This window comes from Trachypithecus francoisi, unplaced genomic scaffold (genome assembly GCF_009764315.1).
Source record: "Trachypithecus francoisi isolate TF-2019V2 unplaced genomic scaffold, Tfra_2.0 Lachesis_group0, whole genome shotgun sequence".
NCBI classification, from domain to species: domain Eukaryota; kingdom Metazoa; phylum Chordata; class Mammalia; order Primates; family Cercopithecidae; genus Trachypithecus; species Trachypithecus francoisi.
The window spans coordinates 87,769,271-87,797,017 of record NW_022681453.1 but is presented as its reverse complement, the minus strand read 5'-3'; the positions used below and the strand labels follow the sequence as shown (position 1 = coordinate 87,797,017).

The 27,747-nt window shown below is 36.6% G+C and overlaps 2 protein-coding genes across 7 annotated transcripts in view; one reads left to right on the top strand and one right to left on the bottom strand.

Annotated features, from left to right (window-relative positions):
- The window catches only part of SENP7 (SUMO specific peptidase 7), a 167,988-nt gene that overhangs the window by 85,246 nt on the left and 54,995 nt on the right, over positions 1 to 27,747 (bottom strand). For 4 of the 6 annotated variants that reach the window (XM_033211426.1, XM_033211428.1, XM_033211429.1 and 1 more), the window contains one exon: positions 8,762 to 8,959. The exons of the other annotated variants lie outside the window; for them this stretch is intronic. In XM_033211426.1, coding sequence (XP_033067317.1) covers positions 8,762 to 8,959 — 198 coding nt within the window. The remainder of the gene's footprint in view (positions 1 to 8,761; positions 8,960 to 27,747) is intronic. 6 annotated transcript variants of the gene reach the window in all.
- Positions 5,130 to 5,615, top strand: LOC117084516 (protein FAM136A-like). Its single transcript, XM_033213279.1, has one exon. The coding sequence runs from the start codon at positions 5,130 to 5,132 to the stop codon at positions 5,613 to 5,615; it is 486 nt and encodes a 161-aa protein (XP_033069170.1).

The following is a 27,747-nucleotide window of genomic DNA, read 5'->3' as shown; positions in this document are numbered from 1 at the left end:
ATACTGAATGGGGAAAAGTTGAAAGCATTCCCTCTGAGAACTGGAACAAGACAAGGATGCCCACTCTCACCACTCCCCTTCAACACAGTACTGGAAGTCCAGGCCAGAACAATCACACAAGAGAAAAAATAAAGGGCATCCAAATCGATAAAGAGGAAGTCAAACTATCCCTATTTGCTGACACTATGATCATTTATCTTGAAAACCCTAAAGATTCTTCCAGAAAGCTCCTAGAACTGATAAAAGAATTCAGCAAAGTTTCTGCATATGAGATTAATGTACACAAATCAGCAGCTCTTCTATACACCAACAGCAACCAAGCAGAGAATCAAATCCAAAACTCAACCCCTTTTACAAAAGCTGCCAAAAATTAAAAATAAAATACTTAGGAATATATCTAACTAAGGAGTCAAAAGACCTCTACAAGGAAAACTACAAAACACTGCTGAAAGAAATCATAGACAACATAAACAAATGGAAACACAACCCATAATCATGGATGGGTAGAATCAATATTGTGAAAATGACCATATTGCTAAAAGCAATCTACAAATTCAATGCAATTCCCATCAAAATAGCACCATCATTCTTCACAGAATTAGAAAAAAAAAATTATAAAATTCATATGAAACCAAAAAAGTGCCTGTATACCCAAAGCAAGACTAAGCAAAGAGAACAAATCTACAGGCATCACATTACCTGATCGCGTACTATGAGGCCATAGTCACCAGAACAGCATGGTACTGATATAAAAATAAACACCCAGACCAATGGAAGAGAATAGAGAACCCAGAAATAAAATAATCACAAATACTTACAGCCAACTGATCTTCGACAAAGCAAACAAAACTATGAAGTGAGGAAAGGAAACCCTTTTCAACAAATGGTGCTGGGATAATTGGCTAGCCACATGTAGGAGAATGAAACTGGAGCCTCATCTCTCACCTTACACAAAAATCAACTCAAGATGGATTAAGGACTTAAACCTAAGATCTGAATCTATAAAAATTCTAGAAGATGACATTGGAAAAACCCTTCTAGACATTGGCTTAGGCAAGGATTTTATGACCAAGAACCCAAAACAAATGCAATAAAAACAAAGATAAACTGCTGGGACTTAATTGAACTAACGTGCTTCTGCATACCAAAAGGAACAGTCAGCAGAGTAAACAGATAACCCACAGAGTGGGAAAAAAATCTTCACAATGTATACATCTGACAAAGGACTAATATCCAGAATCTATAACGAATGCAAACAAATCAACAAGAAAAAAAAAAACAATCTCATCAAAAAGTGGGCTAAGGACATGGATAGACAATTCTCAAAGAAGATACACAAATGGCCCAAAAAAATATGAAAAAGTGCTCAACATCACAAATGATCAGGGAAATGCAAATCAAAACTACAATGCGGTACCACCTTACTCCTGCTAGAATGGCCATAATCAAAAAATCAAAAAATAGTAGATGTTGTCATGGATGTGATGAAAAGGGAACTTTTCCACACTGCTTGTGGGAATGTAAATTAGGACAACCACTGTGGAAAACAGTGTGGAGATTCCTTAAAGAACTAAAAGTAGAACTACCATTTGATCCAGCAATCCCATTCCTGGGTATCTACCCAGAGGAAAGGAAGTCATTATATGAAAAAGCTACTTGCACACATGTGTTTATAGCAGCACAATTCACAACTGCAAAAACATGGAACCAACCCAAATGCCCATCCATCAACAAGTGGATAAAGAAACTGTGGTATAGGTTATTTTATTATTTAATAAAATAAAATAAAATATGAATTAGATATGGTATCTGTAGCAAAGTCCAATTCCTACTTTACTGATGAAAAAAAATTAAACTTCAGAAGGGTGAAAATGCAAAGAGAAGCAGTATGGCACAGGAATTAACAGCAAGGACTTTGAAGTTAGATCAACATAGGTCTGGATTCTTATTTTACCACCTTATAACTATAAATCCTTGAGCAAGTTAATTACCATAATTTCTACCTCTACACATTGATCTTCTGATCTCTAAAATGGGAAGAATAATATCTCCCTTACAAAGTTGTTAAGATTAAATGAGATAATAGATGGAAAGCAGTTAGCATAATTCCTGGCACATAGTAATACACAATAAACGGAATATCACTTAATTTTCATATTTCTGTAATAATTTTCATATTATTGTAGTCTTGCTCAAAGCTATAAACTACCCTTTCAAATAATACTTATAATTTACTATGCTCTGCAATCCTGATAAAAAATCTTACTAGATGTTTGCAATTTTTAATATATAATTAAAGTATATAAACAGTTAGCAATGACTACAGTACACACAGCTCTTCATAGCACACAGCCACAGCCCACACACTTTTCATCGACTATTGAAAACTTGTCCAGTTTGGGTACCTTGAGGAAACAAGGAATTTTGTGTGATAGCCTTAAAGAACACAAATCTATAAACTGAGAACTAAATTAACAATACCTAAGCTGTCTTTTGCAGTACAGGTTTATAAATTAGCACAGTCAAGGACATTCCAGGGCTAGTCAGCATTTCAGAAGTTCTGAATTTTTGCAAGGAATTGAAGTATACAAAGGTATACGTATACTTCATCTTTCATACTCTCTCAATCTGGAAGGAAGAACTAAAAGTTGTCATTTCACATATTTACCCAATTTTTTCCTAAGTATGTAAACAGTATCAGTATGTAAGGTAGAGTTTATTTAATTTTATTTACTAATATTATGAAATCCCACTTCAAAATATCATAAATATACTAAAACAAAGCAGAAATGAACTTTGAAATGCAGTGAGACGTAGCAGAAAGTATACTGGCCTGAGAAGTAGTACCATTTTCTGACTGTGTCTCTGCATGGTTATTCTCTCTGACTCTTAAGTTTTCTCAATTGCAAACTACAGTTTCCTTCCTTGTTTAAATAACAAGGTAACTGTCATATTCAAAAAACTTAATAATGGAGGGAAAACTCTAAAGAACTCGAAAGAGCTATTAACATACAACTTCATCTATAGAGCAAATTTTTAGAGAAATGAAGTCCTTGCTGAAAGATAACATAATTATATCTACTAATAAATCTATAATGAGCCAAAAATTACAATACTAATTTAGTTTTCATTTTGCTGCAATGAATGCCTTTCTAAAATTGTGTTATGTGGCATTTTAAGAGGATTCTCGTAACTCTATGCTTGTCCCAGATGATATAATTTAAAATATACCTTCTAAATCAGCATCTTAAAGGTATGTAGAAAAAATTTAATCTTTGAGTAACTTTATTAAAGAGATTCACAGATTAGTTTCTAAATTTGTTCTTTTATTAAGTTAAATTTTAAGTGAATAATTATCACCACTCAAGTAGACTACTGGCTTAAAAAATCTTAAAATGATAGGAACATTGCAATATCCAAATAGTTTTACCATCACATACCTGGAATACGTAATTTTTTTAAAACTTCAAATGCATATAAATTTAAGACAAAGATAAAAAATATATTTACAGAAATTCCAAGTACCAGCAGCTAGCTCTTCTTAATGGAATATATTTCTCTAACAATCTCTGGTACAAACTGAGGAAAGCAGAAGAAAGTTTATTTTCTCAAAAGCCTTGTATATGTGTCCCACTAGATTATTTCCTTCCTATTGACAAAGACTTATAGATGTCTGGAATTTTCTCCCAGGAAAATAGATATGAACCATACATACATGGAGATAAAACTAACACTAAAATGCAGTTTACATATTTTTTAAAAATAAATGTGCATTCCACATACTGCTAGTTTGATATTTTTAAAACTCTTTTGATATTTCTAAAACCCTTTTCTCCATTACTTACAAAATTGATTAGAACTGTCTATTCCATTTTTCTTCTCAATTTTATCCTGAAATCAAAAAGCCAAACTGCCCTCACATAAAAGGCAAGATACTTACTTTACTTCTTTAGATTCCAGAATGCAAATAAAATGTCCAACAAAATACCTGGAACTGAATGAGTTTCTGGAACTGAATGAGTAATTTTGGTTTACTCAATGATTACACTTTAGGATAAAATTAAAATGCAGAAATAAATGTTTCTCCCTCTTATCTTTCTAAAATTTTAAGTCCTGAGTAGAAATGAAAATAAAACAAGAAGCCTCATATCAAAGTTAAGCAAAGACTGAAGAAAGCAGAAGTCTCCTATTATATATAGCAAGTCTCAGGTAGAAAATATCTATCCAAAGCCATACACAAAAGAGTTCTCCAGTTTCCTTATCTGACGTTTCTAATATCTCTTTTCCTGGTTGTCACCAAAATTACTGAATATATAATTGGTCCTTACAGGGAAAATATACGTTAGACAGAGTGTCTAGAGATGCAACTCTGGTGAGAAGCAATCTCCTTCTTTTATCCAGCAAACATTTACTGAGCATTTGATAAGAGTCCAGTACTATACTAGGAATAAAGAAAAAATAAGAAATAAAATATAGTTCCTATCCTCAGGAAGTTTGCTGCAGGGAGGAAGAGAAACTAAAAATCACAATAGAGTGTGATAAATGTTAAGATATACTAACAAGCTGTTTAGCAAGACAAAGAAAGGGATCATATATAGATTTGGAGGGTGGAATCAAGGAAGGCTTCCTTAAAAAAAAAAAAAAAAAGGAGGACAGTTTCCAAGACAAGAAAACAAACAGGATGTATACAACAGTATACACATTCAGTAAGCTGAAAATAGTTTCCTAAATCTGAAGTACATTGTGAATATGGAGGACTAGACAGACACAAAGTTAGAGATAAGCAAAGGTGAGATCATTAACGTCCTTGTGTGCCAAACTAAGAAGTTTGAACTTTATCCAGAAGATTATGTGGAGCCATTGAAAGATGTTAAACTAGTAAGTGGCAAGCAAGATCTACCTTTTAGAATAAATATTTTGACAACAATATAAAGAATAAAACAAGAAGAAAAAGGCTATGTAAAGGAAACCTAATCAAGTTACTACCATAGTAATAAAAGGCACGAAGTTATTAGGGCTTGAACTGATGCGCTGGCAATAAAGATGGAGAAGAGATCCTTTAAAAGACAGATTTAGGGGTTAAAAATAACTATATATGGTGGCACAGCACAGGGCAGCGCAGGGTCACCATGGCAGAGCTACAGCAGCTGCAGGTGCAAGAGGTGGTAGACTCCATGGTGAAGAGTCTGGAGAAAGAGAACATTCAGAAAATGCAGGGTCTCATGTTCCGGTGCAGCACCAGCTGTTGTGAAGACAGACAGGCCTCCCTGCAGCAGGTGCACCAGTCCATCAAGCGCTGCCATGTGCCTCTGGCTCAAGCCCAGGCTTTGGTCATCAGTGAGTTGGAAAAGTTCAAGGACCGCCTGGCCTGGTGCACCATGCAATGCAATAACAAAGCCAAAGATTTAATAGATGCTGGGAGTAAGGAGCTTCAGGTGAAGCAGCAGCTAGACGGTTGTGTGACCAAGTGTGTGGATGACCACATGCACCTCATCCCAACTACGACCAAGAAGATGAAGGAAGCTCTCTTAGCCATTGGGAAACAAAAATCTTTGCCAGTAGCCATCGGGGCTGAGGGCAAGAACATATTTTTTATAAGGAATTGGGAACTTTAGTCTTTTAAGCAAAGTTTATGAATGAAGAAAGTAAGGATGGCCACAAGTGTAAGGCATATGTCACTTGCCTCCAGACACTGGTTCTTTTATGTTTCAGTCCTAAAAAATGAAATGGAAAAAAGTGGTGCAAAATTGGGTCAGAGATACTACAGGAGAGTTTTAGAGCTTATATTTCCTGTGGCCAGCGCTTGTCCTGGCAGTAAGGATCTTCCCTGTAACAAGCCAGAGTCCTCCAAGGCACCAGACTCTTCTTACTACACAGATACCAACAGGCTGGCAGGTTAGAGTTGGTGGAGTTTGAGGAGAGATATTTTCTCTTTGTTGCCAACATCCTGTTTACCAGAAGTGTCACCACACCATTTTCCGTAAGCTGTGAAACAAAATCCATGAGGTCACTAACTTAGAAGGGAAAAAAGTTTTCTGGGTCTTTGTTTTCTTGGTTTTGTTTAATTTATACAAGGGCATACAAGTTGATTTTAAGATGTGGAATTGGTAGGGAGACTAGTTTGGATAAGAACTTTGAAAGGTTCCTTATGGATCCCCATTTCTGCGCATCAAGATGTGGATGTACATTTCTTAAAATTATTACATACTGCATCTTTCAGCCTGGAGACCGTGCAAAAACATGAGAGGTGACAACACACTAATTATTGGGAAGCATAATTACTGGCTGATGGACCCTGAGGCTGTGTGTAGCAAAATGAAAGGACAATCTTGCAGTAACACTTTCCCCTTGGAAGAGAAAGGGGTTTTGACTGTGATATATATTGGTATCTAGGAATGAACAGTAAAAGAGGAGCAGTTGCCTACTTGATTATAAAAGAGTTATGAAGTACTGGATTTGGAAAAACCTGGATTTTATAGAACAGATAGAATGAAAGCCTAAACCCAGCATTGTGTACTTAGCCTCCTGAATTAACAGAGCCCAACTGAGACAAACCCCTGGCAACAGGAAATTCAAGGAAGAAAAAGTAAGCAACTTGGGCTAGGATGAGCTGACTCCTTTAAAGCAAAGGAGAGGCAGCCCCCATTACCAAATGCCATTTCTGCCTGGGACTGTTGCAACACAGTGTTCCTGCCCCAGCATGGCACCTTACTGTTTTGGTATCAACCTCATTGTATTTTCACCAACTTATTACTTGAAATGATAATATAGCCTGTCCATTTACTGTTTCCAGGCTGTGATATATTTTCCTAGTGGTTTGGTTTTAAAAATAAATAAGGTTTAATTTTCTGCCCCCACCCCCCATATATATATATATATTTATGTTAAATGACTGGATATAAGGATAAGGAAAAAAGAGGAGTCAAAGACAATTCCCAAGTTAAAATTTGTAAGTGGTGTCAATCACTCAGATGGGGGGGAATACAAAAACAGGTACAAGTTTGAGAAAAGATGAGGTTCTAATGAGATCACTTGGACATAGGAAGGGGAGCATCACACACCAGGGCCTATTGTGGGGAGGGGGGAGGGGGGAGGGATAGCATTAGGAGATATACCTAATGTAAATGACGAGTTAATGGGTGCAGCACACCAACATGGCACATGTATACATATGTAACAAACCTGCACGTTGTGCACATGTACCCTAGAACTTAACGTATAATAAATATATATATATATTTTTTTTTTTTTTTAAGTCAGAAAAAAAAAAAAAAGATGAGGTTCTCACTTTACAACAAATTGAGTTTAGGACACCTGGAGCTGAGGAAAGAGGTCTGGACTAGCTGGTAGTTCACCCACTAACTGAACAAAAAACAACAAATATTTAAAAACACAGCAAAAAACAAATTAGAATCTTACTGGACTCTTTACTTCACATTATATTTAAATTTCATGAACACATAATCTATATGCTAAAAATTCCTAGTGGTAAAACTATTATTCTGAGAGAATGGACCACCACACTGTTCTGATTGGAAAAAGGATAGACACAGGATGAGGACATTCATGAGTTTGTTGTCATTTGAAGAGAGTTTAAAACTTCCTTTCAAAAGAGTAAAAGATATTAGAAGGTCATTGCTTTAAGCAGCCCCTTTATTTACACCTGTCAGTACAGTAAGAGATTAGTTAACCTGTACTGGGGAGGAAATCTGCTAGAATATAGAATGAGAGCAAGCTGCTTCATACATTACTGATGCTAACCTGTCTGACTCTAAGATTTACAGTGTTTTAGAAAATTAAATGTATATCAGGTATACAAGAAATTTCTTCATTAAACTTAGCTTTTTATGATTTTTGCCTTTTTTAAAGAAGTATCCTCCTTACAAATTAATGTATAATATGTTCAGATGTTTTGACAAGAATTCTACCTTTATTTTAAAAATAACTATGTTGAAAGTTAGCAGTTTTTATCTGGGTCTTGGCTTCAAGCACTTACATACTGTCATTCAGATTACAGACCATATAACCAAAGTACTGTGTAGCTAATTGTAGGTTATTCTAACTGAAAATAAAGTACCTTCCCCCCCAAAACATTCATTTAATGGCTGAAACTGTAAATAGTAATATATAAAAGATATTGTTATAGATTCCTACAGCTAATTCCTAGTTTTCAGCCCCAAATTCCCATGTAATTCTTTCAAAAAATACAAAACAAAATTAGTTTTGTTACTTTACAAAATTAAACTGAATATTTACTATTAAAAATCCAGAGGCAATATTTTAACATCATCTCCTTTTTAAAAAACAAGCTCACAAAAGTCAAAAGTGGTTAGGATCTAGATTAGATAAAATTTTGAAAGGATGTTAAAGATGAAGAAAATATAAATGCATATATATACACACACATTTATATGCATATAATACATATACACACACATGTATATATATGTGTCTTCATTTTAATCATAAAATAATCCCTAAAAAGATGTGTACATAAATCAAATTATAATAAAATAAGTTAAATGTACTATTGATACTTGTTTTTAAATATAATTCCACGTCAATCTGCTTAATGAAGTACAGAAACATCAGCTAACTTTGTAAATTAAGATAGTCAGCTTTAAGATTTGCTTTAGAGTGTGGTATGCCTATATATGCAAATCTTCTTTGAGGTCATTTCAACAATTTTATCGTTAGGAGTACGGGATTCATATTATTTCAAATGTGGTAAGTTGAACAAAATCAATACTGAACAACATACCTTTCAGATAAAATAAGGCTTTGGTGAAGAGGTTCTAATTTTTGACATGTCTCTAGGCTGTCAACAGATGTCGAAGGCAATGAGTCTGATTGCACCTTGTTGGCATCACATAAATTAGCATCGTTTCTAGGTAGGGTCTTTCTGAATTTTCGTCCTAAATCCGTCCATAGGACATTCGTCACCATAACTTTGAGTTGCCTGTTATACACATAAATAATTAGTATATATGGTACTACACATTGTAGAATACATGAATTCATCACAAACTAATATCTCCAGAAATTCTAAATTTCAGTTCTTCAAGCAACTGTAGTAAATACCCTAAGAAAAAAGAAAAAATGCCCAACTATTATGAAAGATACCTTAAAAAGTAAAGTCTATTTCACTTACGCTGAGATTTTCTTCAGAATTCTGTCAAGTATACTACAACCATCATTACACATGCACATCTGCTAGAGTCCTGGCAATGCATTCATGTTTATTAACAATGTTAGTGGAAGGACAGTGTTCATTTGCAGATCTCATCACAGATGTAACCGCTGTTTGCTTTAAAAATGTGTTTTTGTTTTAGCATTTGTTGATTCAGAAAACATTATTAAAACTAAGGGTGCACTACTGCATCATTTACATTCTTAAGCTTATAGAGTCTTAAGATACAGATTTAATTTTACCTTATTTCTAAAATAGGTCAACTTATAACATTTACCTTACTGTACCTATATCAATTTCAAAAAAAAAAAAAACTGATAAATGCAAGCAGTTCCAGCAACAGTTTTGCTCATCATGTTTTACCCATCTTCTCATTCAATACATTTTTATGCTGAATACTTGAATAACTATGTTTAGTTCTGGAATTCCAAAAACTATGGAACATAGTTTCTGCAGTGGTGCGAACAGGCTACAAGTGCACTTAAAACAATGTCAAGTGAGGAATGGCTGAAAGTACTGTGAAATGTTTAATCAGAAGAGTGTCTATTTTACTACCTATGAAACAGTTTTAGCACTTTTTGTTTGTTGCTTAATGAACACAATAATATTAAGAAATAGCAATATGTTCATGTATTTTCAAGATAAAACAGGAACTCTCAAAAACAAAAAACACTTGTTTTCAGCAGCCACTTGAGTGTATATCCACAGACCATCTAGCAGGAAGAGGGTAAAGTCTCCCGGGTACTTCCACAGAACATACTGAAAACTCCCAACATGTTGCACAAAAAAAAAAAAAAAAGAAAGAACGAAAGAAAAAACACCAACATGGCACATGTATACATGTGTAACAAACCTGCACGTTGTGCACATGTACCCTAGAACTTAAAGTATAATAAAATAAAAATAAAAATAAAAAAATAAAAATAAATAAAAAATAAATAAATAAATAAAAGTTAAGCTATTAGTTTAAAAATTATTTTAAAATAAATGAGTGACATCTCTATGGATCAATAATAATTCATTCTACAAGCACTTACTGAACATCTTCCAGCAAAACAACTATGCTAGTATAATCTGGAGTTTCTGCTACAAACAAAATAGTTGAGTTTTTGCCTTCATGGGGTGTGCATTACAGAGAAGAATAAACCAATTCATTATTTAATTAGAATTATAATATGTGCTATGAAGAAGAAATACAGATGTTGCATTTCTTTTGAGACAAGTTTCTGAGAATATGACCTTAAAGCTGAAGTCTCAAAGAAGGACAGGCACTATCCAAAAGAAACAAGTAAAAAACGGAGAAAGGTCCAAAAAACAGGACAAAATGAAAATAAGTAAAGCTTCTTCAAAGAAATTAAAGGACTTACCTGACTCATGTATTCAGAATAAAGAGGTAATGTGTCTAAGAATGGGCAGTTAGGCAGGACTTAGCAAACTATATTAAGGATCTGAGACTTTATGTCAACAGCAACAGAAATTAACTAGTCTTAATTAGGAAACAGTGAGATCAGAACTACATTTTTAAAAGACCATTTTGATGTTTATGAAGAATAAAATGGAAGTACTAGGAATAATAGGTAATAAAAATTAATTTACGGAGATAATGATGACTTTATCAGAGGTAATTTAGTAGAATGGTGGGAGCAGAAACCAGAATACAGCGGGATCAGTAAAGGGAAAGGAGCAAAGGAGAAATATGGTTGTGAAAGTGGAAAATAAGACAAGACCTGAAAATAGACGTGAGAAGCAGGAAAGGGTTTTTAGTCAGTTATTGGTTGATTAGCTAGTTTAAGATAGGAAATATTTGCGTAAGTTTAAATGCTTATGGGAAGCACGTAAGGGTTGAAGACACAGAAGGCAGGATAATTAACACAGTAAGTTTCCTAAGAAATTGCATAAGTGCTAATATTTATTGAACATGTACTATATACCAGGCACTGTGCTACGCATTTTACAATAATTTATTTCATTTAATCCTCACAACCACTCCATGAGGGGCTTAAAAATTATTCTTCTCATGCAGTTGAGGAGACCAAGATAGACTGATTAATATCTAAGTAAAACAAGTGAGTATTGAAAATGGGATCCAGAACCATACACTCTCAAACTTCTTGCCAGCCCTCTTAACTGCTTCACACTACACTGGTTTATGATAGGAGAAGAGGCATTCCTTTCACCCTTCCAAGAAGGAGAAGGAACCAAGACCTCTTAAAAGTGATAGGAAAGATAAAGGAACGTAGGTTTGAAAAAAGTTTTCAAATAATCATTGTAGAGAGGGGGAACACAAGCTTACTAAAGAAACACAGTAAGGCTGTCTTACAGTTAAGACATCCCTGTGAGATTAACACATTTATAATGCCACAAATATCCTTTTTTTCTGCAAACAGATAATTGAGTTCACAGATGATTATTAATTGCAAAGAGGAAAAGGTGTCTTTACAATGAACAGATCTGGCAGGCACCATCTTATGCAAGTGATCAAACATAGGACTACTAAGAGTGAAACAACCAGAAATTATGTATCCCCTGATATGTGCAATAAGAAGTACATGACATCAGGTATGAAATATTCCTGCCAAAAATGTAACCTGGCCCTAATCATAAGGGTAAGCCCAGAAAAATAATAAAAATATAGACTGTGAGGCATTCTACAGAACAACTGGTCTCGACTCCTCAAAACTCAATGTCATGGTTAAAAGGAAAAGGGCAGAGCAGGTGAGAACTCTTCTAGATTAAGAGACTAATGGGGTATAATAACCAAATACAACGCAGGAACCTGATTTTGATTCTATTAGGTAGGTACAAAAGTAACTGCGGTTTTCGCCAAATAGATTTAAAAGTAAATAAATAAAAGACATTTTGGGAACACTCAGGAAATTCTGATTGCAGACTTTATAGCAGATGATGATATGAAATTACTGTTAATTTTCTTGATAGTATATTATAATTGTTATGTAAGAGAATGTCATTGTTCTTAGGAAAACCAAGCTGAAGTATCTGAAGATAAAATACCATGACGCCTGCAACTTACTCTCAAATGGTTCCCCCAAAAATGTATGTATACGTGTATGTATACACGTACATATGTGATGCCCATCTATATACATGCATAAAAAGAGACCGAGAGACGGCAAACGTGCCAAAATGTTTAAAGACTATCAGTCTATTATTTATAAGTTTTACAACTGTACATTTCAAAATTCTAAATGACCAAATAGAAATGCAAACAGAACTTTAAGGAAATTTATTTTAAGGATAAAATGTAATTAAGTCTAATGGAAAAACTATATGACTTAGGTATTTGCTAAATTTGGGGGGAAATTATTATCTCCATGGTAATTTTAATAATTTCAAATATGAGACTATTCAATGTTGGGAAAAAGTCATTTTTCTATTCACTCAGACCAAATAAGAATTTACGTTGGAAAACAACAAATAATTGGTAATTTTATTGATTATTCTAATAGTGAGTCTCTAAATGAGAAGGACAATTTGGCTTCTCCACGAAAATACTTATTTCATGTTTGACTTTATTATAATTTGTCTGACTAAAAATATCTGGCAACAGAAGTCAGTAATCTTTTTCCCCCAAACTAATAAGGTGAAAAAATTCTAAACATCTACAACATATAAGTGTCATAAGATTTCTCTGTATACCAGAAAATAAACTTAAGAGTAAAGAGCAACATTCAAACCAGGCAAAATAAAACCTAAATTTAGTATTTAGGGATATATACTTAGCTAACAATACTATCCAAGAAAAATAAGAAAGTAATTACTCTGAAAGTTAGGGGAGTGGTTATCATGAAAGCAGGGGTCCCCAGCCCCCAGGCTGCCTGGTACCAGTCTGTGGCCTGTTAGGAACTGGGCCACATAGCAGGAGGTGAACAGTGGGTGAGCGAGCATTACCGCCTGAGCTCTGCCTCCCGTCAGATCAGCAGCATTAGATTCACATAGGAGCACGAACCCTATTGTGAACTTCACATGCAAGGGATCTAACTTGTGCACTCCTTATGAGAATCTAAAGCCTGATGATCTGAGGTGGAACAGTTTCATGCCTAAACCACTCCCCACAACACCCACCCACCTCCACTCTCAACCCCATCCATGGAAAAACTGTTTTCCATGAAACCAGTCCCTGGTGCCAAAAAAGGTTGGGGACTGCTGCTTTAAAGGGTTATCATTTTCAGGGATTGAGAACTTCTGAGGCAGTTTTCTGTTTTGTTCCTCAGTGGTGGTTAAAATCTACCTTGTTAAAAATACATTAAATTTAATGAATGATTCATTGAACTGTTTAACTTTCAGTCATTTTTTTGTTAGTTACATTATATTTCACAGTAAAAATGAAAAGTAAAAGGCTAAACAGAGAATTCTACCTAACCCAACAATCTATATATTTAGGTAGGCTAGTTCCTGTTACTTGCCTAGGCTTTTTAGAACCATCCAATTATCCATTTACAAAATGTCCCTTGGAAAGCTCCAAACCATTATACTAACACTTAATTTTTTTGAAGGGAAATGATCATTGATCCATATACTCAGATTCTTTAAAAAATAGCATTCCTAAAAAATAAGAAATATATCGTATCTTTTCAGTTTTACATATGAGAAATTTTATAATTGTAGGAAGACCCAACATAATCACAGCAGAAAAAAAAATAACGTTTTTTGCCTATTAATAAAAAAATACACTGATTTTCCAGAAAACCTCAAGTTTTTAAAAATTTTCAACAAAAGTAGTTTATCAATGAATATATAAACATGACTTAATTATAAAGCTTGACCAAATAAATTCAGATATCAGAGAAAAGAATCCTCCCTCAGACTTGGAGTCCTACATTTTGATTCTAGAAAATAAACTAACAATTGGGATGAAGGCATTGTTTTCATGTCTTTTGTCATAATTTTATTTAGAGTATTTCTTGTCCTTCAAAAAAAATGGAGAAAACATTTGGACGCTTCACCAAAAAAGCGCACAAATGGCCAACATGCATACAAAAAGACGTTCAATATATTATTAATCTTATCTTTCTGGTCTGTAAAAAAAAAAAAAAAAAGTTGGTTTTTTTTTTTTTTTTTTTTTTTTGAGACGGAGTCTCGCTCTGTCGCCCAGGCTGGAGTGCAGTGGCGCGATCTCGGCTCACTGCAAGCTCCGTCTCCCGGGTTTACGCCATTCTCCTGCCTCAGCCTCCCGAGTAGCTGGGACTACAGGCGCCCGCCATCTCGCCCGGCTAGTTTTTTGTATTTTTTAGTAGAGACGGGGTTTCACCGTGTAGACCAGGATGGTCTCGATCTCCTGATCTCGTGATCCACCCGTCTCGGCCTCCCAAAGTGCTGGGATTACAGGCTTGAGCCACCGCGCCCGGCCAAACAAAAAAAGTTTTAAAAAGGAGGAAGGAGCAAAAGAAATTCAACAGATATTCTAGAGAAGATTTTTTAAAGTCCAATAAAGCACATGAAAAAATGTTCAACATCATCAGTCATCAAGGAAATGCAATTAAAACCACAAAGAGATACTACTACACCTCCATTAGAAAGGATGATGATAAAGAGGCTGACCATATAAGTGCTGGCAGGGGTGTGGAGAAAATGAAACCCTCCTACACGGCTAGTGGTGGGAATGTAATACGGCACAATCACTTACAGCAGTCTGACAGTTTCTTACGAAGTTAAGAATGCACCTACCATATGACCCAGCAATCCAACTCCTAGGTATTGACCCAAAAGAAACGAAAACAGGCTCCCAACACAATGGCTGACTAGATGCAGCCAGGTGGAACAGCTACCACGAAGGGACCAAGACAATGGGTACACTCCTAATAGATCTTCAGAGGGAAGGCACAGAGACCGGATGGAGGGAAGACACAGAAGCCAGGCTGAAGAGGGAGGAAGATGAGAACTTTGCACAGGGCTACCATGTACCAGGACTCATTCATAGCCCCCAGTGACTCTGGGGGGCAACGGGTAAGTTGAACTGGCAAGGAGCAATCCACTCTCCTGAAGGGTCTCGGAATCCCAGCAGGAGGAGACCCCTCAACCACCACAGACACTTGAGTTGACAAGGAGAGCTGCTTAGAGAAGTGGTAGGAGCAGCACACCAGCTGATGTGGAGCCTAGAAGGTTTGGTGCAGGAGAGTCTGTAGCAGAGCATGGCCAGTGAAGGCCATCACCCTAGGCTCGACTTGCTCCCATAAGAGACTTTAGCCCTAGGGGAACTGTTGGACCTGAACTCTGCAGGGTTGTCTTGCCTATGAAACAAGGCCAGTCTGACCTGACCATCCTTGGTCTGTGGCCACTCCCAGGGCCGCAGTCTGGTGGAGTCTGCTGGCAGGGCAGCACTGGATGCCCTGGGGTCCTGTATCATAGCTCCTGTACTGGAGGACCTGGTGAGTAGTGACCAGTAGTCCAGGAGCACCTCAGCCCCCTAGAACAGTGGATTCCTAACCTTGAGGTACCAAAGAACAAAGTTGGGGTCTGATACAAGTCCCACAGAGTGGAAGCACACAGTCCAGGAGGAGTTGGGCGCTGAGTGGTGGTACCTTAAAATCTTCCAGAAACAAAGCCAGTTGGCTGACTCCACCTTATACCACAATCAAACCCTCAAGGTCATCAAATAAGATAAAAGAAAAAGACTCTACCCAAAGGTTAGCAAATTCAAAGACTGAAGGAACATGAGGCCACAAAGATGAGAAAGAACCAGCAAAAGAACACCGACAACTCAAAAAGCCCGAGTGCCTTGTTTCTTCCAAAGAACCAAACCATCTCTCCAGCAAGGGTTCTGAACTAGGCTGAGATGGCTGAAATGACAGAACAGAATTCAGAATATGCGTAGGAATGAAGATCATTGAGATGCAAGAGTATGTTGAAAACCAATCCAAGGAAGCTAAGAATCATAATAAAACAATGCAGGAGCTGACAGACAAAATAGTCAGTACACAAAGAAACCAATCAACCTGATACAGCTGAAAATATACAAGAGTTTCATAATGCAATCACAGGTATTAATAGCAGAATAGACCAAGTGGAGCAAAGAATCTCAGTGCCTGAAGACTGACTTTCTGAAATAAGACAGAAATAAGACAGTCGGACAAAAATAGAGAAAAAAGAATGGAAAGAAACAAAACCTCCGAGAAATAAGGGATTATGTAAAGAGACTAAATCTACAACTCACTAATGTACCTGAAAAAGATGGAGAGATGGCAACCAACATGGAAAACCTATTTCTGAATATCGTCCATGAGAAATTCCCCAACCTAATCAGAGAGGCCAACATTCCCCAACTTATCATTAATGAGTTCTGTCACCCATGAGAACTTCCCCAACCTAGCTAGAGAGGCCTAGCAGAGAACCCGAGTAAGATATTTCACAAGAAGATCATCCCAAAGAGACATAATCATAGGATTCTCCAAGGTCGAAATGAAAGAAAAAATGTTACAGGCAGCTAAAAAGGTCAGGTCATCTACAAAGGGAAGCCCATCAGACTAACAGCAGACATCTCAGCAGAAACCACAAAAGCCAGAACAGATTAGGGAACAGTATTCAATGTTCTTAAAGAAAATAAATTCCAACTCAAAATCTGATATGCAGCCAAACTAAGCTTCATAAGTGAAGGAGAAATAAGATTTTTTTTTTTTTTTTTTTAAGATAGTCTCGCTCTGTCACCCAGGCTGGAGTGCAGTGGCGCCATCTTGGCTCACTGCAACCTCTGCCTCCTGGGCTCAAGTGATTCTCCTGCCTCAGCCTCCTGAGTAGCTGGGATTACAGGCACCTGCCACCAGGCCCAGCTAATTTTTTTATTTTCAGTAGGGACAGGGTTTCACCATGTTGGCCAGGCTGATCTTGAACGCCAGACCTCAAGTGATCCTCCCACCTTAGCCTCCCAAAGTGCTGGGATTACAGGCGTGAGCCACGGCACCCGGCCTAATAAGACTCTTTTGAGACAAGCAAAAGCCGAGGAAAATGGTTACCATGCAACCTGCCTTGGAAGAGCTCCTGAAAGAAGCACTAAATATGGAAAGGAAACAATGTTACCAGCCACTAGGAAAACACACTGAAGTACACAGACCAGTGACACTATAAAACAACTACAGAAACAAGTCTGCATAATAACTAGCTAACATCCCCAACTCATTCTATGAGGCCAGTGTCATTCTGATACAAAAACTTGGCAGAGACAAAATGAAAAATGTAAGGCCAATATCCTTTATGAATATCAACACAAAAGTCCTCAACAAAATACAGGCAAATCAAATCCAGCAGCATATCAAAAAGTATATCAAAAAGTATATCACCTGGGAATGAAAGGGTGGTTCAACATATGCAAATCAGAAATTTGAGGCCAGGTGCAGTTGCTCACACCTGTAGTCTTAGCACTTGGGGAGACCAAGGCAAGAGGATTGCCTGAGCTCAGGAGTTTGAGACTAGCCTGGACAATATGGCAAAACCCCATCTCTACTAAAAATACAAAAAATTAACCGGGAGTGGTGGTGCACACCTTCAACTACTCGGGAAGCTAAAGCACGAAAATTGCTTAAACCCGGGAGGTGGCGGTTGCAGCAATCCCAGATAGCACCACTGAATTCCAGGCTGGGTGACAGAGCAAGACTCTGTCTCCAAAAGAAAATTGATTCATCACATATACAGAACTAAAGACAAAAAACACATAATTACTTCAATACATGCAAAATTGAATTTCTGTGGAACCTGGCAAAATGCACCTCTGATTTCATTCAAGTACAATGCATCAGCACAGAATTCCTTTTTCTTTTTCTTTTCTTTTGAAGAAAAGAATATCAAATAAATTTTTTATTTTTTATTATTGTACTTTAAGGTCTGGGGTACATGCGCACAACATGCAGGTTTGTTACACAGGTATACATGTGCCATGGCTGTTTGCTGCACTCATGCACTCATCATTTACATTAGGTATTTCTCCTAATGCTATCCCTCCCCCTGTCCCCACCCCACAACAGGTCCTGGTATGTGATGTTCCCTGCCCTGTGTCCATGTGTTCTCATTGTTCGACCCCCACTAATGAGTAAGAACATGCAGTGTTTGGTTTTCTCTTCCTGTGTTACTTTTGTGAGAATGATGGTTTCCAGTTTCATCCATGTTCCGGCAAAGGACATGAAATCATCCTTTTTCATGGCTACATAGTATTGCATGGTGTATATGTGCCACATTTTCTTTATCCAGTCTATCATTGATGGGCATTTGGGTTGGTTCCAAGTCTTTGCTATTGTGAATAGTGCTGCAATAAACATACATGTGCATGTGTCTTTATAGTAGAATGATTTATAACCCTTTGAGTATATACCTAGTAATGGGATTGCTAGGTCAAATGGTATTTCTAGTTCTACATCCTTAAGGAGTCACCACACTGTTTCCACAATGGTTGAACTAATTTACACTCCCACCAACAGCATAAAAGTGTTCCTATTTCTCCACATCCTCTCCAGCATCTGTTGTTTCCTGACTTTTTAATGATCGACATTCTAACTGGCGTGAGACGGTATCTCATTGTGGTTTTAATTTGCATTTCTCAAATGACCAGTGATGATGAGCATTTTTTTTCAGAAGTTTGTTGGCTGCATAAATGTCTTCCCTTGAGAAGTGTCTGTTCATACCCTTTGCCCACTTTTTGATGGTGTTCTTTTTTTTTCTTATAAATTTGTTTAAGTTCTTGGTAGATTCTGGGTATTAGCCCTTTGTCAGATGGATAGATTGCAAAAATTTTCTCCCATTCCATAGGTTGCCTGTTCACTCTTTTGATAGTTTCTTTTGCCGTGCAAAAACTCTTTAGTTTAATTAGATCCCATTTGTCTATTTTGGCTTTTGTTGCCATTGCTTTTTATGTTTTAGTCATGAAATCTTTGCCCATGCCTATGTCCTGAATGGTACTGCCTAGGTTTTCTTCTAGGGATTTTATATTAGGTCTTACATTTAAGTCTTTAATACATCTTGAGATAATTTTTGTATAAAACGTAAGGAAGGAGTCCAGTTTCAGCTTTCGGCATATGGCTAGCCAGTTTACCCAACACCTATTTATTAAATAGGGAATCCTTTCCCCGTTGCTTTTGCCAGGTTTGTCCAAGATCAGATGGTTATAGATGTGTGGTGTTATTTCTGAGGTCTCTGTTCTGTTCCATTGGTCTATATCTCTGTTTTGGTACCAGTACCATGATGTTTTGGTTACTGTAGCCTTGCAGTATAGTTTGAAGTCAGGTAGCATGATGCCTCCAGCTTTGTTCTTTTTGCTTAGGATTGTCGTGGCAATGCGGGCTCTTTTTTGGTTCCATATGAACTTTAAAGTAGTTTTTTTCCAATTCTGTGAAGAAAGTCAGTGGTACCTTGATGGAGATAGCACTGAATCTATAACTTTGGGCAGTATGGCCATTTTCACAATATCGATTCTTCCTATCCATGAGCATGGAATGTTTTTCCATTTGTTTGTGTCCTCTTTTATTTCCTGGAGCAGTGGTTTGTAGTTCTCCTTGAAGACATCCTTCACATCCCGTGTAAGTTGGATTCCTAGGTATTTTATTCTCTTTGTAGCAATTATGAACTGGAGTTCACTCATGATTTGGCTCTCTGTTTGTCTGTTATTGGTGTATAGGAATGCTTGTGATTTCTGCACATTGATTTTGTATCCTGAGACTTTGCTGAAGTTGCTTATCAGATTAAGGAGATTTGGGGCTGAGATGATGCAATCATGTCATCTGCAAGCAAAGACAATTTGACTTCCTCTTTTCCTATCTGACTATCCTTTATTTCTTCCTCTTGCCTGACTGCCCTGGCCAGAGCCTCCAATACTATGTTGAATAGGAGTGGTGAGAGAGGGCATCATTGTCTTGTGCTGGTTTTCAAAGGGAATGCTTCCAGCTTTTGCCGATTCAGTATGATATTGGCTGTGGGTTTGCCATAAATAGCTCTTATTATTTTGAGATACGTTCCATCAATGCCTAGTTTATTGAGAGTTTTTAGCATGAAGGGCTGTTGAATTTGTCGAAGGCCTTTTCTGCATCTATTGAGATGATCATGTGGTTTTTGTCGTTGGTTCTGTTTATGTGATGGATTACATTTATTGATTTGTATATGTTGAACCAGCCTTGCATCCCAGGGATGAAGCAGACTTGATCATGGTGGATAAGCTTTTTGATGTGCTGCTGGATTCGGTTTGCCCATTTTTATTGAGGATTTTCACACTGATTTCATCAGAGATATTGGCCTAAAATTTTCAAAAATAATAACTACAATAACTTTTCAAGACAGTCAATACAATAAAGATATAAATAGAAACAAAAAAAGTTAAAAAGCAGGGGGACAAAATTAAGGCATAGAGTTTTTATTGTTTCCTTTTGCTTGTTGTTATGCAAATAGTGTTATCATCAGGTTAAAATAAAGGGTAATAAGATAGTATTTGCAAGCCTTATGGTAACCTCAAACCAAAAAACATACAATGGATATGCAAAAAATAAAAAGCAATAAACCAAATCATATTACCAGAGAAAATCAGCTTCTATCAGAGATAATACAAAGAGGAGCTGGTACCATTCCTTCTGAAACTATTCCAATCAACAGAAAAAGAGGGAAATCTCCCTAACTCATTTTATGAGTCCAGTATCATCCTGATACCAAAACCTGGCAGAGGCACAACAGAAAAAGAACATTTTATGACAAGAACACCAAAAACTGGAAAATTACTCCATGTTCATGGATTCAAAGAATCAATATTGTGAAAATCTCCAGGCGACCCAAAGCAATCTACAGATTAAATGCAATCCCCATCAAAACACCAGTGACATTCTTCACAGAAATAGAAAAAATAATCCTAAAATTTACATGGAATCACAAAAGACCCAGAATAGGTAAAGTTATCCTAAGCACAAAGAACAAAACTGGAGGAATCACATTACCTGACTTCATATTATACTACGGAGCTATACTAACCAAAACAGCACGGAAATGCCATAAAAACCAACACATAGACCAATGGAACAAAATAGAGAACCCAGAAACAAACCTATACACCTACAGTGAACTCATTTTTGACACAGGTGCCAAGAACATACACTGAAGGAAAGACACCTCTTCATCAAGTGATCCTGGGAAAACTGAATATTGATAGGCAAAAGAATAAACTAGACCCCTATCTCTCGACATATACAAAAAACAAATCAAAATGGATTAAAGACTGAAATCTGAAACCTCAAACTATGAAACTACTACAGGAAAACACTGGGGAAAATCTCCAGGACATTGGTCTGGGCTAATATTTCTTCAGCAATACCCGACAAGCACAGACAACAAAAGTAAAACTGGATAAATAGTATCACATCAACTTAAAAAGCTTCTGTACATGAAAGGGTACAATCAACAAAGTACAGAGACAACCCACAGAATGTGAGAAAATATTTGCAAACTACCCATCTGACAAGGTGTCAATAACCAGAATATATAAGGAGTCCAAACAACCCTACAGGAAAAAATCTAATAATGTGATCAAAAAATAGGCAAAAGATTTGAATAGATATTTTTCCAAAAAAAGATATACAAATGACAAACAGGCATATGAAAAGGTGTTCAACATCATTGATCATTAGAGAAATGCAAATCAAAACTACAATGAGATATCATCTCACCCCAGTTAAAATGGCTTATAGCCAAAAAACAGGCAATAACAAATGCTCGTGAGGATGTGGAGAAAAGGGAACACTTACACACTTTAGCTGGGAATGTAAATTAATATAACCACTATGGAAAACAGGTTGGAGGTTCCTCAAAAAGCTGAAAATTGAACTACCATATGCTCCAGTCATCCCACTGCTGGTATACACCAAAAAAGGAAATTAATAGATTTGGAAGTGATCTCAGTGTCAATTAACAGATGAATGGATAAATAAAATGTAGCACATATATACAATGGAGTATATTCAGTCATACAAGAAAATGAGATTCAATCATGTGCAACAACATAGATGGGATTGGAGATCATTAGGTTAAGTGAAACAAGAAAGACAAACATCACATGTTCTCACTTATTTGTCGGATCTAAAAATCAAAACAATTGAATTCATGGACCTAGAGAGTAGAAGGATGGTTACTAGAGGCTGGGAAGAGAATAGGGGGCTGAGGGGCAGGTGGGGACAGTTAATGGCTATAATAAAAATAGAAAGAGTGGGGACAGTTAATGGCTATAAAAATAGAAAGAATGAATAAAACCTACTATTGATAGTATAATAGAGTAATACAGTCAATATTACTTAATCATATATTTGTAAATACCTTAAAGAATGTAACTGGATTGCTTGTAACTCAAAGGATAAATGCTTGAGAGGATGGATACCCCATTCTCCATGATGTGCTTACTTCACATTGCCTGCCTATATATCAAAACATCTCATGTAGCCCATAAATACATACACCTACTATGTACCCACAAAAAAAAATTTTAATGATTTTAAATTTCTAAAAAAGGAATAAAAAATAAAATAGCCACATGGTAGTCCTAGCTACTTGGGAGGCTGAGGTGGGAGGGCTTGAGCCCAGGAGATTGAGACTACAGGGAGCTATGAGATCATGCCGGTGCACTCCAGCCTGGGCAACACAGCAAGACCCAGTCTCAAAAAAAGAAAAAAATATCCTAAAGCTCAACAATAAAAAACCAAATAAAACAATTTAAAAATAAGCATAGGGCTTGTGTAGCCATTTCTCCAAAGAAGATATATGAATCTCTAATAAATACATAAAAAGATGCTTTGTATCATTTATAAATAGGAAAATGCAATTAAGACTACAATGAAATACCACTTCATACCATTAGGATGGCTACTATAAATTAAAAAAAAAAAAACAAAGTAACAAGTGTTGATGTGGATGTGAAGAAACTGGAAAGTAGCTAGCAAGAACACAAAATGAGGTACGGCCATTGAAGAAAATAATACAGCAGTTGCTGAAGAAATTAAAAATATAATTACTATAAGATCAAGCAATTCCACTTCTGGATATACACCCAAAAGAATTAAAAACAGGGAGCTGAGATATTTGTATACTCATGTTAACGATCGCTAAAATATTAAAGTAAACCAAGTGCCCACAGATGAATAAATATAGAAACAAAATGTGGCATATAAATACAATGGAAAATTATTCACCTTTCAAAAGGAAGAAAATCTGGCATATTCTACAACATGAATGAACCTTGAGGACATTAAGCTAAGTGAAATTAGCCAGTCACAAAAAGACAAATACTATATGAGGTGCTTTAAATAGTTAAAATCATCAAAACAAACAGTAAACTGGTGGTCACAAGGGGAACGGGGCGGAGGGAGAGACAGGAATTTATTTTTTTAATGGGTTTCAGTTTTACAAGCTGGAAAGTACTGTGGAGATTGATGCTGGTGATGGCTGCACATTATTAATTTATTTAACAACATTAAACTGCACAATTAAAAATGATTCAGATGATAAAATTTGTTACGTCTATTTTATTACAATGAAAAACTTTAGAATCTTAAAAATCATTTAGTACACTCGACAAAAAGCATAGAAATTTATATTTAAAATAGGTATATATTCTTCTATGTAAATTACACATCAATAAAGTCGGTTTCAACGAATGAGTAAACAGAAAACTTGAATTGTCCTGTAAGTGCATGATCAGATGGCTTCACTGATGAATTCAACTGAATATTTAAAAAAGAATGAATATCAATTTCCCCAAAAACTCTTCCAGAAAGTAATGAAGGAGAGAAAGTTTTCCAACTCATTCTATAATGACAGTATTAGCCTGATACCAAAACCAGAAAAAGACAGTACAAGAAAAAAAACCATGTATGACTCTCCCTCTTGTATACAAACATAAACATTCTCAAGAAAACTGAATCCAGCAACATATTAAGAGTATTATAAATCAGATCAAGGAGATTTATCCTAGGAATGCAAAGTTACTTTAATATATAAATATGAATTTATCCAATAAATTTGATTAGTAAAATAAAGAACATAAATTACAGTATGAGAATGCAGGAAATTCAAACACACAAACATTATTTTGAAAGCCATTACCAAATTAAGAAGAGAAAGGAAATTCTCCAACATGATAAAGCACATCTATGGAGGCCTGCCCAGCTCATCACCACCATCAGCACCCATACCCACCATCCAGGTGCCTAAAGACAAGTGTGACCTGCCTACTCCAAACAGCGCACAAGCATGTCATCCCAGAACCAAATAGCAACACTTCATTTGCTGCCACCAGTGCTTACATGTACAGTACAGGGCCTGAGACAAGCCCATGCTCATGCTGTCCAGAAGCATGAGTACTGGCCAGGCCCACTCATTGCTGCCAGTGCCCAACAGCACCAATAACTTGAAAAACAGCTGCCACCACCCACCACTATGGCTACAGCCAACACCCATGCACACCACCTAGGGACCCAAGGAAGGACAGGTGCACCCTGTCCCCTCCAAATAGTATCCGCAGGCACTGTCCCAGGAAGAAAGAACAGGCCCACCCAATCTGCTGCCACCAGGACCTGCCCGTACAATACTATGCCTAAAGACAGGGCTTCCCTATCCACTGCTACTACCACAGCCCACACACACCGTCAAGGGGCCTAAGTACTAGCCCACCCCACTCACCATTGCCAATGCCCAAGTACACCATCCAGTGACCTGAGAACCCACCCATTGTTTCCTGCCACCTACCTCAGCCACAGCCGGCACCAAACATGCTGACCAGGGACCCAAGAATTGATCTGCCTGGACCCTAACCACCACCCTAACCCATGTTACCACCAGGAATCCCAAGAACTGGCACAAACGGCTCATCCCTACCATGACTGGTGCTCATACATGCCACCCAGGGGTCCAAGGACTAGCAAGCCTGGTGTACCTGTCCACAGTAAAGCCTTGCCATGGTCTCCATTAGAAACCACAGATTTACTTCCTGCTGATGACTCTGAAAATTTTTTAAATAAATAAATAAATTGCAGGTTAAGACAACAAGGACCCTGCAGACACCAATATCACCGATTACGACCAAAGAAATAACATGGAGACTACACCACTGCATCCACTCAGAATACAACCCTAACAAACATCACAGATACATCTACAGGAAAAAGTCTCTACCAAATGAAGTTAATCCATAAAGCTGAAAGTAACAACTGTTAACACCAGATGCATGGATATCAACATAAGAATACAAGAAACATGACAAAGCAAGAAAGCATGACATCTCCAAAAAAATACAATAATTCTCCAGTAACGTAACACAGAAAAATACATGTATGAAATGCCTGAAAACAAACTCAAAATAATTATCTAAGGCAGCAATCCCCAACTTTTTGGCACCAGGCACCAGTTTCAGGGAAGACAATTTTTCCACAGACCAGGGGATGGCAAGGGAGTATGGATTGTTTCAGGACGAGACCGTTCCATCTCAGATCATCAGGCATGAGATTCTCACAAGGAACATGCAACCTAGGTCCCTTTCATGCACAATTCAAAATAGGGTTCATGCTCCTGTGAGAATCTAATGCTCCCACAAATCTGACAAGAGGCGGAGCTCAGGCAGTAATGTTCACTCACCTGCCACTCACGCCCTGGCTCTGCAGCCTGGTTCCTAACAGGCCACGGACCAGTAACAGTCCATGGCCCCAGGGGTCGGGGATCCCAATCTAAGGAAACTCAGTAAGTTACAAGAGAACACAGAAAAACAATACAAAAAAAAATCAGAAAAGAAATTCAGGATATAAATGAGAAATCAACAAAGAGATAGGTATCATTAAAACAAACCAAACAAAAATCCTGGAATAGAAGAGTTCAATTAATGAAATAAAAAACAATTAAGAACTTCAACAACAGACTAAGCAGAAGAAAAAAATTCTGAACTTGAAGACATGTCTTTTGAAATAAACCAGTCAGACAAAAAAAAAAAAAGAATTAATAAAGCCAACAAGACACATGCTACATTATAAAAAGACCAAATATTCAAATTTCAGTTGTTTCAGAGGAGAAGAGATTGGCAAAGGCATAGAAAACCTATTTAACAAAATAATAGCTAAAATTTCCCAACTCTTATGAGAGATATACACATCAAGATACAGTAAGCTCAAATTTTACCAAATAGATTCAATCCAAAAAGATAAGCTCAAATATTATCAAATAGATTCAATCCAAGACACTATACTTCTCCCAGACATTATGCTCAAACTGTCTAAAATTAAAGCCAAAGATAGAAATCTAAAAATAGCAAGAGAAGAGCATCAAGACACATATAAAGGGAGAGTCTCCATCAGACTAACTAAATTTCTCAACAAAAACTTTACAGGCCAGGAGAGAATGGGATGATACGTTCAAAGTGCTGAAATAAACAGATACTAGCCAAGAATGATATATTCAGCAAAGCTATCCTTCAGAAATGAAGAGGAAATAAAGTCTTTCTCAGGCAAACAAAAACAGATAATTTTTTATCTGTTTTTCTCAGGCAAACAAAAACAGATAATTTTTTAACAGATAACCGCTTTACTGATGCTATGAAAAATGCTTGAGTCTAGAAGCAAAAAGACAGTATCTACCATCATGAAAACACACAAAAGTATAAAACTAACTGAAAGAGCAGGCACAAATGAGAAAGAGAGAGGAATCAATCATTATCACTACAGAAAACTACCAAGTCATAAAAGTAAACAATAAAGAAAGGAACAAATGATAAACAAAACAATCAGAAAACTAACAAAATGTCTTTATACTACCAATAATAACCTTAAATGTAAAAGTTTAATTTAAACGTAACGTAATGTAACGTAATTTAAATGTAATTTAAATGTAAATGGTTTAAATTCTCCAATTTAAAGAGGTAAGCAGGCTAAGTGGATTTAAAAAAACAAGACCAAACTATATTCTTCCTAGAAAAAAACTCTCTTCACCTATAAAGACACACATAAACTGAAAGTGAAGGGATTAAAAAAAATGTATCACACAAATGAAAACAAAACATATGCATTAGTAGCTATATATATACTTATGTCAGACAAAACAGACATTCAGTCAAAAAACCTTACAAAGAAACAAAAAGGTCATCATACACTGATACAAGCATAAATTCAGAAAGAACATAAAGATTCTGAATACATACACCCAACAACAAAGCACACAGAAATAAGAAGTACATATTCTTAGAGTTAAAAAAGAAAACAGACCTCAATACAATAATAGTTTGGAATGTCAACATCCTCTTATATGGTTTGGGTCTGTGTCCCCATCCAAATCTCATGTCATATTGTAATCCCCAGTGTTGGAAGAGGGGCCTTATGGGAGGTGATTGGATCATGGAGGACAATTTCCCCCTTGATGTTGTCCTAACAGTGAGTGAGTTCTAACGAAATCTGGTTATTTATAAAAGTGTAGTGCCTCCCACTTCGTTCTCTCTTTCTCCTGCTCCAGCCATGTACAATGCACTAACTTCCTCTTCACCTTCTGCCATGACTGTAAGTTTCCTGAGGCTTCCCCAGAAGCAGAAGCCTGGACAGCCAGCAAAACCATGAGCCAAT

Excerpts from the sequence above, each read along its gene's own strand:
- LOC117084516 (XM_033213279.1), top strand. The coding sequence starts at position 5,130 with ATGGCAGAGCTACAGCAGCTGCAGGTGCAAGAGGTGGTAGACTCCATG.